Below are 12,665 nucleotides of genomic sequence, written 5' to 3'. Positions count from 1 at the left end.
GATACGAGCAGTTTAATTCTGTTTACATGCTACATTGTGGGACGACACCAGTTGCTAATGCTATCGCCTGTTCCTGCTGTTTGTACTGTGCCGTTATTTTTCATCCTCCCATTGTGCTCCACTCCAAGCAGGTCAGCAAATGTGCACTGAACGTGCATGTGACCTGAAAGCTATGCCATCCAGGATTCCAGACACATTTCCCATTCTTCCCAAAACAACTGATGGGTTAATGAACACAGCATAGCACATAACGTCCCACCAAACATTAAGGATATCCAACACAGCTGCTGGAAGGCTTTCATGCAGAGCGGGCTACTGTTAATCATTTCCCACCATGTCATTAAAGGGGCAGATGTAGTCATGCAAAGGACTTCTCTTATTGGCTTGGCGTTAAATGAAGTGGGAGCGGGATGCTGGGCAATTGTCTCCATGGCTAAAGAAATGTTTTGGGTGTCAAGCTACATACAAAAATAAGATAGGATAGAAAATATTGCAGAAAAAATGTGTACTTTTTTCTTCTTCTTTTTTTAGAAATGTAGAAAGTAAAAAAGGTAAAACAACTCATATTGTGAACTCCTGGAATTTAAACCTATTTTGTAACCCTTTACAAATGAAACATAAGCAAAAATTCAGTTTATGGAACAAACTTCATTTGGGAGAGTTTAACCACACTCCCTGTAAACATTTTGCAAAGCTAATATTGACCCAATACAGCAGTTCTGTGTGACCTAAAGTGGACAGACTTTTAGTTTGAAAAGGAAGGAAGTGTCAGCTTGACACTCCTTGATTACAGCGCCTTTTCTCAAAACTAGTGAAAACTAGGTTAGCACCAAAAACATGCGGTAGGTTTAAATTTAGGTCTGCAAATAAAAAACTGCAAACTGTAAAACACAATTGCTGAATGAAAATTGAAGTTCCAGTGACAATTTGAGTCAAGGAGGGAAAGAAGTTCTAGAATGGAAAGTGACATTCTAAAATAAAAAAATGTAGAAGTTCTAATTTGGAAAAAAGGTTATAAAAAGTAATTGTGTGGGATTTAAAATTGAATGAATATAACTTTACTGGAAAGTGACGCTCGAGAATTGAGGTTGGAGTTTTTAAGTAGGAAGTAAAATTCTAGAATACAAAAAATGTTCCCTTTCAAAGTGCTGATTTGAACTGAATGGAACTTGGAATTTTACAATGAATACATAGAAACACTTTACAACTTTAGGATGAATTCGAATGTCTAGAATGAACAAGTTACAGAATGGAAGGTGAATGAAAGCTTCAAGAGTACCTTAGTGAAAGGTCCAGTTATAAGGGCATTTGCAGTAGCCAATGACAGCTTTTTAACAAATGACAACACAAAACAGACTTTGGTATAAAATACTTTAATAAATAATAGTATTGTTCTAAGAACAAACAAAAAAAATTCCACTAACAAACCAAGACTTTTACCAAATATTGTACAAAATAATTACAATGTTCTGCACATTCAGCCCTCCGTGTGGGGCTAACAGAAAGTAAAAATTTACTGAGAGAAAAATTATTTGGGTTTTCTATGAATGCATCTGCATTAACAAAAAATATTGAAAAAAAAAAATCATCATATTCATCTGCAAACAGTGACGATAACTGACCCCCAACCCCCTCCTGCAACTGCTGTGGAGGTAACACTAAACATTTCTCTTCCTGTGTGTTCTTAGTGCAGAAACAGACTGGACAACATCCACAACAGTCAAACAACATCAACAGTAATACAACTTGTTCCCTTCATTAGACCAGAGTAGATACACACAGGGAGAGGCGGTACATTAGGATACAGACACATCTATTGCGAGCAGGTTCCCATTCACACAACACACTGTCTGTGATGAGGTTTCAGTGTCTTGCTAAACAGCACTTCCCCTGGGTGGATGATTACCGTGGAGTTGTTTGAAGCTAACACCATGCTGCTCTGTGCAGCATCTCTGCTGTCAGCAGACTGTAGAACTATAAATTTGTAACTCACATACTAAGAGGCTCAAGTGAGACTGGCAGCGGGGCTTTTAAGTTGTTTGGACCCTGCGTCCTCTACATACTGAAAATAGAAATCAGATGCATCAGTGCTGATTAAAGATTCACCAAAGTTTTCCTTTTTGCCATTTGGTGTCCAATAATCTCGTAAGCAGCATGTGGCAGAGCACCTCAGAACCGTCAGTCAAAAACGTTCTTAACTTGAAATTATATTTCCATTCTGCCAGACATGAACAGAAACACATCATTTATAGCATACAGCGCTTCGCCTTTGCTTTTGACAAGACAAATATCAAAATTCTTCAATTTGCTTGCCTGCTGTGATGCCAAAATGATGATTGTCAAATGTCAGTACATGCATTTCTGTAGGGAGTATGACATTAATGAATTAAGAAGTGCTTTCGGGAACAGCTTTACTCATTTTGAGTGATGATACTGAGGAAAACCTGAACAAAGAAACCTAGATCTGGATCTACTCGGATTGCTTCAAATGTAAAAGAACAATGTGGATTAGAAGGTAGAGATCAGCAGTTATGAGTGAGTCATTAAATGATAAATGACAATGGTGTGTTACAGCAAGTCCAATGTGGAGAAAATGAAAGAAAATACATAATTTAGCAAAAATCCAACAGAAAACTGAGCAAATACATAAATTAGAACCTATCTGGATACAAAATGGCATAAAATCAAAATAACATCAGTCATATTAATATATCTTTTGGAGGACTGGCTTTATACTTAGCCCCGAACACTGTGATAATGAAATTCAGGGACCGAAGTTTAAAAAGATCAAATGGACAACCCCCCCCCAAAAAAGAAAATACACTAAGAATTGAATTTGTAGAATTAAAAATATCAAAAATAATAAAAGGTGACTATTGCAAATGCTCATAAAATTTCACTCTGGAGGTCTCCAGTGAGATGAAAATGACTGTTAATGATGGAGTTCCTGTAGCTGTAGCACTGATGACCCAGCTGATCCTCACAGCCTGTTCCAATGACTGGCAGGTCTGGGATCAGCTCTCTAACAAATAATTCTAAACATAAAGACAAACAATCAACACTTAATTTCTCTTTAAACAAGTTTTCATGACTCAGTGGGACCACGGGCACTGACAAATCTGTCTAAAACCTGTCGTAGTGTCAACAGACACTGATAAACGGAATGACATAATTAAAAAAAGAAAGAAAGAAACAACCACAAAACAATCTTATTTTTTAGAATAACTATGATACAAAGCATCACTTAAGTTATTAAACTCAAATATACACAGCCATTTTTTATATTTACATATGTACAATGCAAAGAAGAAAACAGCATTTACTGCGATCGAGTTGTTGTTAGGACTTCTTTCCCTTTTTGTGTATTTAAAATCTGCGTACAGTCTACAAGAGGAAGGAAAGAAGTAAAAATAGGAGCTGAAGGCACTTTTCTACTAAAGCAATATGCTGAAAAATAATCATGCAGACTTGCAGGAAGTAGTGCCAATTATTTTCAAATGATATATAAACCTTTAAGATGTTTATGACTGTAAACAAACAAAGAAAAAAAATCATGCCAGGCATTATACAGTGGTTACTTTGTGCCAACTTTCAAAGAACTTAAATATATATATAAAACTTGTTTTTAGTATTTTTTTTTCTTTAAATAAAAACACATGATTTGAAGACAGTGTAGAAAAGGCCCACAGGTGCGGGCTAAGGCAGACAGGAAACAAATGCACCACGCCACGCAGTAGAAACGGCGTTAACAGCTGCCAGCCAATGACGTTCAGTTAAATCTCCAAAGTTTCAAAGAAACAAACATGAGCGTTAGTTTTTTTCTAGTGAAGCAAAAAAAAAAAAAAATAGAAAGAAATGTGTGTAAACAGAAAATCTAGAAATGTGAAAAGAAAATTCTTGATTTCAACAGTGTAACAATCCAGAAATCCCGAAGCCGTGATGTTTAATTTTCATGCCTCTTTTTTTTTTTTTTTTTATAGTAACATCTGTGCTGCAGAAGAAGAATTTAAATAAGGCGAGGCAAATAAAAAATATAAAATTAAAGCATCTGTAATCTTCACTTTTGGTGCTTTTAAGAGTTGAAAAGTCAGTGACATTGAAGACATCGCAGTTTCTTCCTTTTACTCAGACGGTCCCTCCTCTTCCTGTGTGGGGTTCACACGTAGTGATCTTTAATGTCCTCGCTGAGTTTGGCGGCATTCAGGTTTTTACACCGGTTGTCTTTGGGGCTGTACGCTGTCCGGTGCGGCACCTTCAGCGGACCGCTGCGCGTTGTACAAATCATCCCTCCCTTACCCATCATTCCCCTGTCCTGTGTTATGGTGCACTTCTGAGGCGGACACTTGTCTCCCATGCCCAACGCCCTTTCCTCGTCTTCCGCCTGATCCCCCTCGTGCTCCCCGTCCTCCTCACCCTCGGCCCCATCGCACGTCCTGTCAGAGGGGCCCATCAGTTTCTTGCATTCGTACTGAACGTCTTTGTCGCGGTTATCCTTGAGAGCGTTGCTTCGCAGCGGCTCCAGCTGGTTGTTGACTGTTGTTTCCTCAGATCGGGCCGCTCTCTCGCGCTCTTTCTTCCTCTTGCGGGTCCACCAAACGCAAACAACGATGCAGAAGATCCAGAGAACGCTGAAGACCACACACAAAACTGGGACCAGGTAACCTGAAGAGGAATGTTTAATGGGATATTAGGAGATCATTGCATTTAAAGATGTTACAAAGATATATCATACCATCGACAAAATTAAGAAAAAAGCATGTACCTATTGTTTTGTACAGAATATAATAACTAAATTTGACTAAATTTGGAACCGCTTCAGTTTTTTCTTGCAGATCAGTTGATTGTGCAACACAATTTTAAGTGATAAATTGAACAAAAATGCTGGCTGTAGCAAATATGACAAAAATACGGTAGACTAATTCTCACAGAGGAACCGATGTGTAACTCACCAACAGTAGGGCACTCCACCACCACCTTCACTTTGACCTCAACCACTGCCAGAATGATGGTGCTGTTCTGGCGTTTGGACAGCGCACTGGTGATAGCGCTGGCCACCTTCTGGATCTGTCCACAGTCGCCGTCTTTCGATCCTCCATCCTGCTCAAAAGACTACAAAGAGGAAGAACAGGAACCATAAGATTTATTTCTCTTTTTAATTCAAAATAACTTGTTTCGCCGTTTAGATTTGAATATGTGGTGGGTATAGCTCAGAGAAAGTTTAGTGTTTTCATAGCTGATTGCAGGAATTAATGGTTTCATTCAATTATGGTCCTGGAAGACACTTGCTTTTGTATAATCCTGGATTACATGAGAACATCTCATTGCATTCATTTTTGGTCAAAATCACATCATTTCTGTGCCTCTTCTGAAAGGTTCATCGTGTCACGTTTAGTTTTCTACTGCCAGAAAGTCTGATTCTCACAAACCAAACCCAGAAGATAAGCAAAACCAGAACCATCGTGACAAGAATAACAGAGAGAGCTCCAATCAAATCATGATCCCTGCACACACTAAAATATGTAATGCACATCTTAAACATCTGACAGTTGCTTTTCATTACAGGGGACACAAATACTCCCTCAAACCTTTCAGTGCTCTTTGAATAGAGCTTTTCAGCGATGTAAAGAAAAGCTGATTTGTAGGTAAAAGGAAAAAAAATTGCAAAACACAGATTCCCTCAGTGCAGCGGAGAAAGAAAAGAAGTCCCATTCGCCAAATGGTCAAAGTCTCGCTCGAGGCCATGTAAGAAGACAAAAAAGAAGAAGAAGAAAAAACACATTCATCCGTCAGAATAAAAGAGATTCTCCTCCCAACATCTGGCAGGCTGTGAACCCACCCCCCCGCTGAGGGTGGAGTTAATTGCCTAATAAGGTGCTGATGGTGAGAACAGAGAGGTGGAGTTGGGGATGCAGGGCTGTTGTTGGGGGATTAGCTGTGTGCTGTGTAGTTCAATTAGGACAAACAATAGAAAAGAGGCCAGCTGTGCTCCCTGCTCGCCTGGGGACAAACACTCCTTTTTTCTTCTCCTGAGGAAATCAGCAGCTCATTCACACACCCAACTTCCAGACTGACTGACAGATCACATTGCAGAGATACTGAGCTCAGTGCACAACGTGCATGCTGTAGACTGCAAGGAGATCTTTTGGAGTTGATCATTTTCTCTATATATTGTTTACTGTGTGTGGAGGTCCGAGTCTGCTTAATAACACCCAGATACTATTGAAGGATTTATTTATTTATTTTTTTTTTTACCATATTTTGTTCCAGTTTTGAGAGTAAATGTATCTAACACACTTGACAGCAACATGTGCTCAATTCTAGAACAATCACTGTTCTAGTGTTTAAGTTCCTCTTGTGCCAGAAAGCGGCTATCCTGAAGCAGGAGCTAAAACATCCCAACGCTGGAGTTCTAAGAACTTAGTTGTAATTTTGGGCATGTAGACAGGGCTCCCTCCAAGAGCTGTAAGAAGAATCAGTCCACATCCTCTTACACTATTTCTACCTAGCGGGAAAGGTAATCCTCAGCAAAAAAAAGCTCAAACAAGAGGAAATAATTAATTTTTTTTGCAATTATTTGGGACTATCTTGAGCAGCGGATGAAAACACATTTAGTGTTTAGTTCATTAGTGTTGGTTTGTGTTTGTCCAACCCCAGCTGGTCACGACAGACGGCTGCCCCCTCTGGAGTCCGGTTCTGCTAAAGGTTTCTTCCTGTTAAAAGGGAGTTTTTCCTTCCTACTGTCACCAAGTGCTTGCTCAAAGGGGGTTGTTTGATTGTTGCAGTTTTCTCTGGGGTTATTTAGGGTCTTTACCTTACAATACAAAGTGCCTTGTTGTTATATAAATATATGTATACCACATATATATATATATATATATATATATATATATATATATATATACATATATGCTATATAAATAAAACTCAACTAAATCAAATGCATGGCTACAAAGACAGAGGAAATTCCACCAGCGCCTCCAAAAAGCCAACAGCGTCGAGCCAAACGTTCGCGATGTTATCAGCAGACAGAACGCTGACTGGTAGAAACGTTGGCTTGGACAGTAATGGGAACAACAGTGGAGTTCCCCATGAAGAGAAAGAAGCACAAAAAATCGTTAAAATTAAAAACAGTTTCCGACACTCCACTACAAAAAATTTCTTACGTATGATGACTGTTTTTTCCATGCCAAGCGCTAAAGCAAAGGACCAACACAGCATGAACATAAACAAGTGTTTCCCACCTTACTAGTTTTTCCATATCTGTATATAAATTCAACACTGCCACACCTACAACAAGCGGACATCAGTCTGCAAAGTTCTGTGCAGCACCCATGGACAACTCTGTGATGAGCATGCCCGATGAAACAAATCGAAGTAAACACTTTCAAATATTTGGCCACAACTTCTTGAACATCCCTCAGTTTTCCTTAAAAACATTTGAAGAGGCCACAACATGTTCGAGGGGACACAAACCAAGGCAAACCAAGCCTGCCTCACTCGTCCCCACATGCATTCTGAAACACAGGCATCGCACTTCTTTCTCCGCTCAGGTTAAAGCCTGCGCTCAGATTATAAAGATTTCACTCGCACGTGAAACTGAGCGGTGACATATCACTGCAGCACAAGTCCGCAACAAGTGGGAGTGGAGCTTTTTATTTTTTTTCCTCCTTCTTTTTATGAAAGCCTTGTTGAGGAGTTTGGGTGGATGTCAGGCTCACCACTCCTTTTCCTGTATCTGTCGCTCAAAACAGGCCTGCAAACATCAGAGGAACAAAAACTAATCCCCTCCATTAAGAGCTTAGATGTGACTGATTCCCTCAAGTCTGGGTGGCCGAGAGTGAGAAATACAGAAACTAAAACAAAGAGGGGGGAAATTATAAAGGAGGGCAAATAAAAGCAAGCAAGGGAGACAGATGGGATCAGACAGATTGTGCAGATATTAAAGGAGAAGATAAAGAAGACGGGGAAGGAAAAGATGCAGAGGAAGAAGAAGAAATACGCAGAAGGAGAGCAAGATCGGCAAGTTCCCAAAAGTAAATCTAAATTTTAACCAGATGTTGTTAAAAGCATCAAATACTTCTTTCTTTCCTCTCTCTGTTTTCTAAAACAAGGACGAAATAAACCAAAAATAGAAAAAAGATCTGATTTTATTGTCCTCTACTGGAAACAATTTGCAGTGGGGGATTATGTGCGATTCAATAAAGTGGAAGAAGAAAAAAAGGGACAAGTGAGGAGGAGAGACTGGGAGTTCATGTAAGCAGGATCAAAGATCAGAGAGGCATCTCCACAGAATCATGGTAGTGGGTGGATGCAGTAGCCATAATGGGGGATGAATTATTTGCATAAAGATACATATTTCAAATTGAAGAAGCTTCTCGGATGAGCGGTGAAACATCTTCAAGCAACTTAAAGAAGTCGCTTTTCTTTCCAAGCTCCTTAGACTATGATGACCTGTATGACTGAGAACCTTCACAGACTTTCTAAACGTTTCTTTCTTCCTTTTCCTGTCTTGGGATCATCCTAAAACTTCTCACCAATGCTCTTTGCTTTTTCAAATATAAAGGCACAAGTCAGTCTTACATTGTGGGACAAGTGCACACAAGTGCATGTGTGTGTGTAATAATTACCAAAGCGACCTCCACAGCGTCACTGGTGGAGTAGGACTGGTCACAGAGGATGAGCAATGCCCGCTCTTCAGCAAGCGTCCGAGTCACGGGGAGATACCTCAGCTCCGAGCAGATGTTCTCCACTGTGGTTCCCTGCGGCACACGGACAACACGGGTGAACAAATTCCTCTCATTCCTTTTAAGTCTTTCTTACATGGATTCAATCCGAAAGCATCCCCCAGCAGGGGGAAAACCTTGCCTCATCAGCACTTTGTCAGAGGAGCAGATTTGTTCCCATTCAGACATGCCCGACAGGCATGACCCAGACAGCCAGACAAACTTTTCCCCTCCCCCTGCTAAGACTCAAAGTTTTTTGGTCAGTACAGAGCTGATCCAGCACCTGTCCCTTTGTAAAAGTGTCCTCTATATTAAAAGCCATGTGTTAATATTAATAAAGTCTTGAAATGTATGGAGAATACATTAAGAATCACGTTTATGTGAACTGTGCCTGCAATGTAAAACCACAGATTTTTGTTCAGTGCCACTAAAGCATAAGACATAAAAGGCTTTTGTAGCTGGACCCACAGACCAAGCTTAAAAAAATTCAGAAGACAACGATTCAAGTTCCTGCTTCTGTATGATTTACTCACCTGTGGCACTTTGTCCTTTTTAAAGATGAGTGTGATGTGAGCACAGTTGTTATCCAGATAGCCACTGTTAGGTTCGCACTGGGTGTGCAGAGGTGTGGGGGGGTCTGGCGTTGAGCACACCCCCCACTGATGACAGGGTGGCGAGAAGCAGGTGAGGAACTGGTGCTCCACACACTCGTGACCTCCGGGGCAGGACGGAAGGTTTGCTTCGGGAGGCGGAAGAGCCTTCGGGAGGATGCAGAGCTTACGGCCACATCTCACCTAGAGGAATTCAGCGTTCAGAGAGAGGGTCCACACCAAACGCTCAGTTAGCTAATACCGAGCTAGCTTAGCTTTAGCAATTACGATTCATTCTCGTATTCCTAACCTTGGAACAATGAACATTCCCGTTGACACACTGGCATGTGTTACATTCCTCCTCCCAGCGGCTGCCGTGAGGAAACTGTAGGTCAGTGTGACGGCATGGCTTCCCAAGTCCGATGACTGGAAAGAAGAAAGAATTAAAGCAACAATTGAAGTTGTCAAATGTAATCTTAAATGTAAGTTATGATCCTATAAAACTGCTGGAGTTCACTGTAGTCACATGAAAGCCATAGAGCTGCCCTAGGTAGACATATTATTCTCTCTCCTTTTCTTGTGTCATATACAGCACCTACTATCAGAGTAGTGAATGCTTACATTAAAAATGGTGGAAGTTCAAAATAATGATGTCCGTGTATGCCGACGTAGTCCTGCAAGCCAAAAGCTCACTCCATTTCAGATACTTTTTCTATTTTTAGCTCTGCTTGATGTCATAGACAGAGGATATTGCAAATATGGTCGTCTTAGCCCCTCCTGCTTTTAAGACCTTGTGTTTACTGGGGACAGCCAATCAGAAGAAAGGGAGCTTAAATAGAGGGCCAAGGGATCTACGTATAGGCTTCAGACCCAAAGGGCACACAAAGGGTGCTAAATAAAGACAAACGTTTGTGAAAAATGAACAAACAGCTACTCTGATAAAAGGTCCAAGCAAAGAAATATTGGAAACGAGCATAATAGGTCTTCTTTAATAAAATGATTCAAATATGGTTTACGTCTAAACCATCATCTTATGAACCTCTATAAACAGCTATTTATTGCACTTACAGTCTTGGCAGCGAGGTCCAGCATGTCCTGGAGGACAGAGACAGCGGTAGCCATTGATCTCGTCCATGCAGGTCGAACCTTCAGCACAAGGAGACGACTGACACTCATCGATGTCTGAAAGAGAAAACCGCAGGCAGCGTGCAGAGAATTATTAAACTTCTAATGCCCACCATAGACCAGTCTAGACAAGTCCCGGTGACTCACTGTAACAACTGTGAGTGCTTTATTTAAAAAGCAAGCATTGTAGGCATTGTTAGAAAAAACTTTTCAGATTATAGCGCACAGAAAGTTGAAAACTACAACCTAAAAACATTAAGAACTAAAAAATATTTTTAAGTACAGAGATTTCTTTCAGTGTTGCATTTCTCTTTTGAGTGTTTCTCTTCTTTAAAAAAAAAAAAAAAAACGTCTCAATGACCGATGTACCGGTTTTAAACTCCTTAAAAGAATAACGCTTTGGTTCAGCGGGGGCTTTTTCTGAAGAGCTCTCTCCCAGAAGGGCCACGGGAGAGCGCACAGACCTGTCTGACAAACTTCAGCTCTGACCTCGCTCGGTGCAGAGGGGAGAGGTTAAGACGGTCTTCCTGAAAGGCTTCCTAATCTGTCGCCCTGAAACAATCGGCTCACGCTCCCTCGCTGCGGCCTTTCACCCCTGAACCCCCGCCCATCTGACCCCAGCCTCATGCCCCCTTCCAGTTCCCAGGGACTCACTGATGCGGCAGTCCGGTCCAGCGAATCCTGGAGCGCACTCGCAGCGAAACCAGTTCACACCATCCACGCAGATGCCGCCGTTGTAGCTACAAAGGAGACAGGAGACAGATCCAAACAAGTCAATCAAAAGTGGATTTAACCTAGAAACAAATATTCAGTTTTTGATGTTAACAAAAGCTCTCTGAATTTTTTTTGTACTTGGTAAGTAAATATTCTAATTTGACCCATATAACCCCGCCCACACACACAAAAGAGATAAGAAAATGTACGCATAGGTGGAAAATGGGTGAACGGGTAGATATGTGTAGCTTAGTAGTCCTGATTTATCCCACGCTCTGCTCTGTGGGTCTGCAGAGCCTCTGAGGCGCAGCAGGATGAAGCTGATCCCAGATCAATGTCCAGGCTTCATATGTAAATCTGCCCAGGCCACATACCGAGCCCCCCCAAACACCCCTCAACACCTTCACTCCTTACAATGTTTCCCAGGTCGAGGTCGGTGAATGGTCAGAGGGGTGACACTTCACACTCTCCTGCACTTCTCCCCCTCCTCATCCACCGCCTTCTCCAAAAAACCAAAACCACCACTAATCCACCTGTCAGTCATTGAAGGGGAGGGCAAGGGGGAGGGAAGGCTTTTGTCCAGGGTAGCCTCTCTGATGTAGAGAATCCCAAGATCTCAACAGTTTGTGTACTCCTCATTTTTTCAATAAATTGCAAAAAACAAAAAAATTATAAAATGTGTTGTTTTGTGTAGCCAACCAACCAACAACTATATTTCCATATCTTACCAGGGATGAGGATTGCAGTCATCAACATCTGCAAGAGGAAAGACATAATTAACTTTAAAACTTGAAACCTGTCATAATCCATAGGTGAGAATGAGTGAGTTGTATAAATGTATAAAAAGCATATGTAACTGATTTTATCCTGATGCTATAACAGTATATAGATATACGTTTTTTTTAAACACACAGTATCTGCATGTATCCTGGTTAGTAAGAGAATGTAAGAAATACCCAAAACTTTGCATACTCTGTGAACATGTGGGTCCTTCCCAGCCGTCTTTGCATATACAAGTGTAGGCGTCTCCCCCTCCAACACATGTCCCTCCATTTTCGCAAGGACCTGAATCACAGGTGCTGTTCTTGGCTAAAAAAAACAAATAAAACACAGTAAAAAATTTTTTTTATAAATCATTAATGTAACTTTGTGTTTTTGCAGTGAAACAAAAGTGATGCTGGTGTCTCACCCGTGTTGCAGGTGCTGCCACCCCAGCCTGAGTGACAGCTGCACAGGAAGGAGTCTCCATGGTCATAACATGTTCCCCCGTTACTGCAGGTAGTGGAGTCGCACTGGCTCTCGCCTACACCGAGATGGCGTGGGAAAAGATTTTAAGCTTTTGACGCAATGCAAAGTGTCTATTTAATGAGTTGGCTCGCATGTTGAACTTACGTGAGTGGCAGGTCTTTCCTTTCCAGTTGTCTACACAGTTGCAGTAGAAGTCATTAAGCAGATCGACACATTGGCCTCCATTCTGACAGGGGTTCCTGCTGCACTCGTTTACGTCTGGAAA

At 41.1% G+C, this 12,665-nt stretch overlaps 1 protein-coding gene across 2 annotated transcripts in view; it reads right to left on the bottom strand.

Moving 5' to 3' along the window:
• Positions 1-1,357: 1,357 nt before the first annotated feature.
• The window catches only part of LOC120739780 (protein jagged-2-like), a 49,841-nt gene continuing 38,533 nt past the window's right edge, over positions 1,358-12,665 (bottom strand). For both annotated transcript variants that reach the window (XM_040041668.1, XM_040041669.1), the window contains 11 exons: positions 12,545-12,658; positions 12,342-12,455; positions 12,125-12,241; positions 11,881-11,908; positions 11,093-11,178; positions 10,382-10,495; positions 9,624-9,739; positions 9,257-9,517; positions 8,628-8,759; positions 4,950-5,109; positions 1,358-4,662 (listed from right to left, as the gene is read on the bottom strand). In XM_040041668.1, the coding sequence (XP_039897602.1) occupies positions 4,157-4,662; positions 4,950-5,109; positions 8,628-8,759; positions 9,257-9,517; positions 9,624-9,739; positions 10,382-10,495; positions 11,093-11,178; positions 11,881-11,908; positions 12,125-12,241; positions 12,342-12,455; positions 12,545-12,658 (1,748 nt within the window). In that variant the 3' untranslated portion in view covers positions 1,358-4,156. The remainder of the gene's footprint in view (positions 4,663-4,949; positions 5,110-8,627; positions 8,760-9,256; positions 9,518-9,623; positions 9,740-10,381; positions 10,496-11,092; positions 11,179-11,880; positions 11,909-12,124; positions 12,242-12,341; positions 12,456-12,544; positions 12,659-12,665) is intronic.

This window comes from Simochromis diagramma, unplaced genomic scaffold (genome assembly GCF_900408965.1).
Source record: "Simochromis diagramma unplaced genomic scaffold, fSimDia1.1 OVJJ01000304.1, whole genome shotgun sequence".
Classification (NCBI taxonomy): domain Eukaryota; kingdom Metazoa; phylum Chordata; class Actinopteri; order Cichliformes; family Cichlidae; genus Simochromis; species Simochromis diagramma.
Note: the sequence above shows the minus strand (reverse complement) of the source record. Positions and strands in the feature narration are given on the sequence as shown.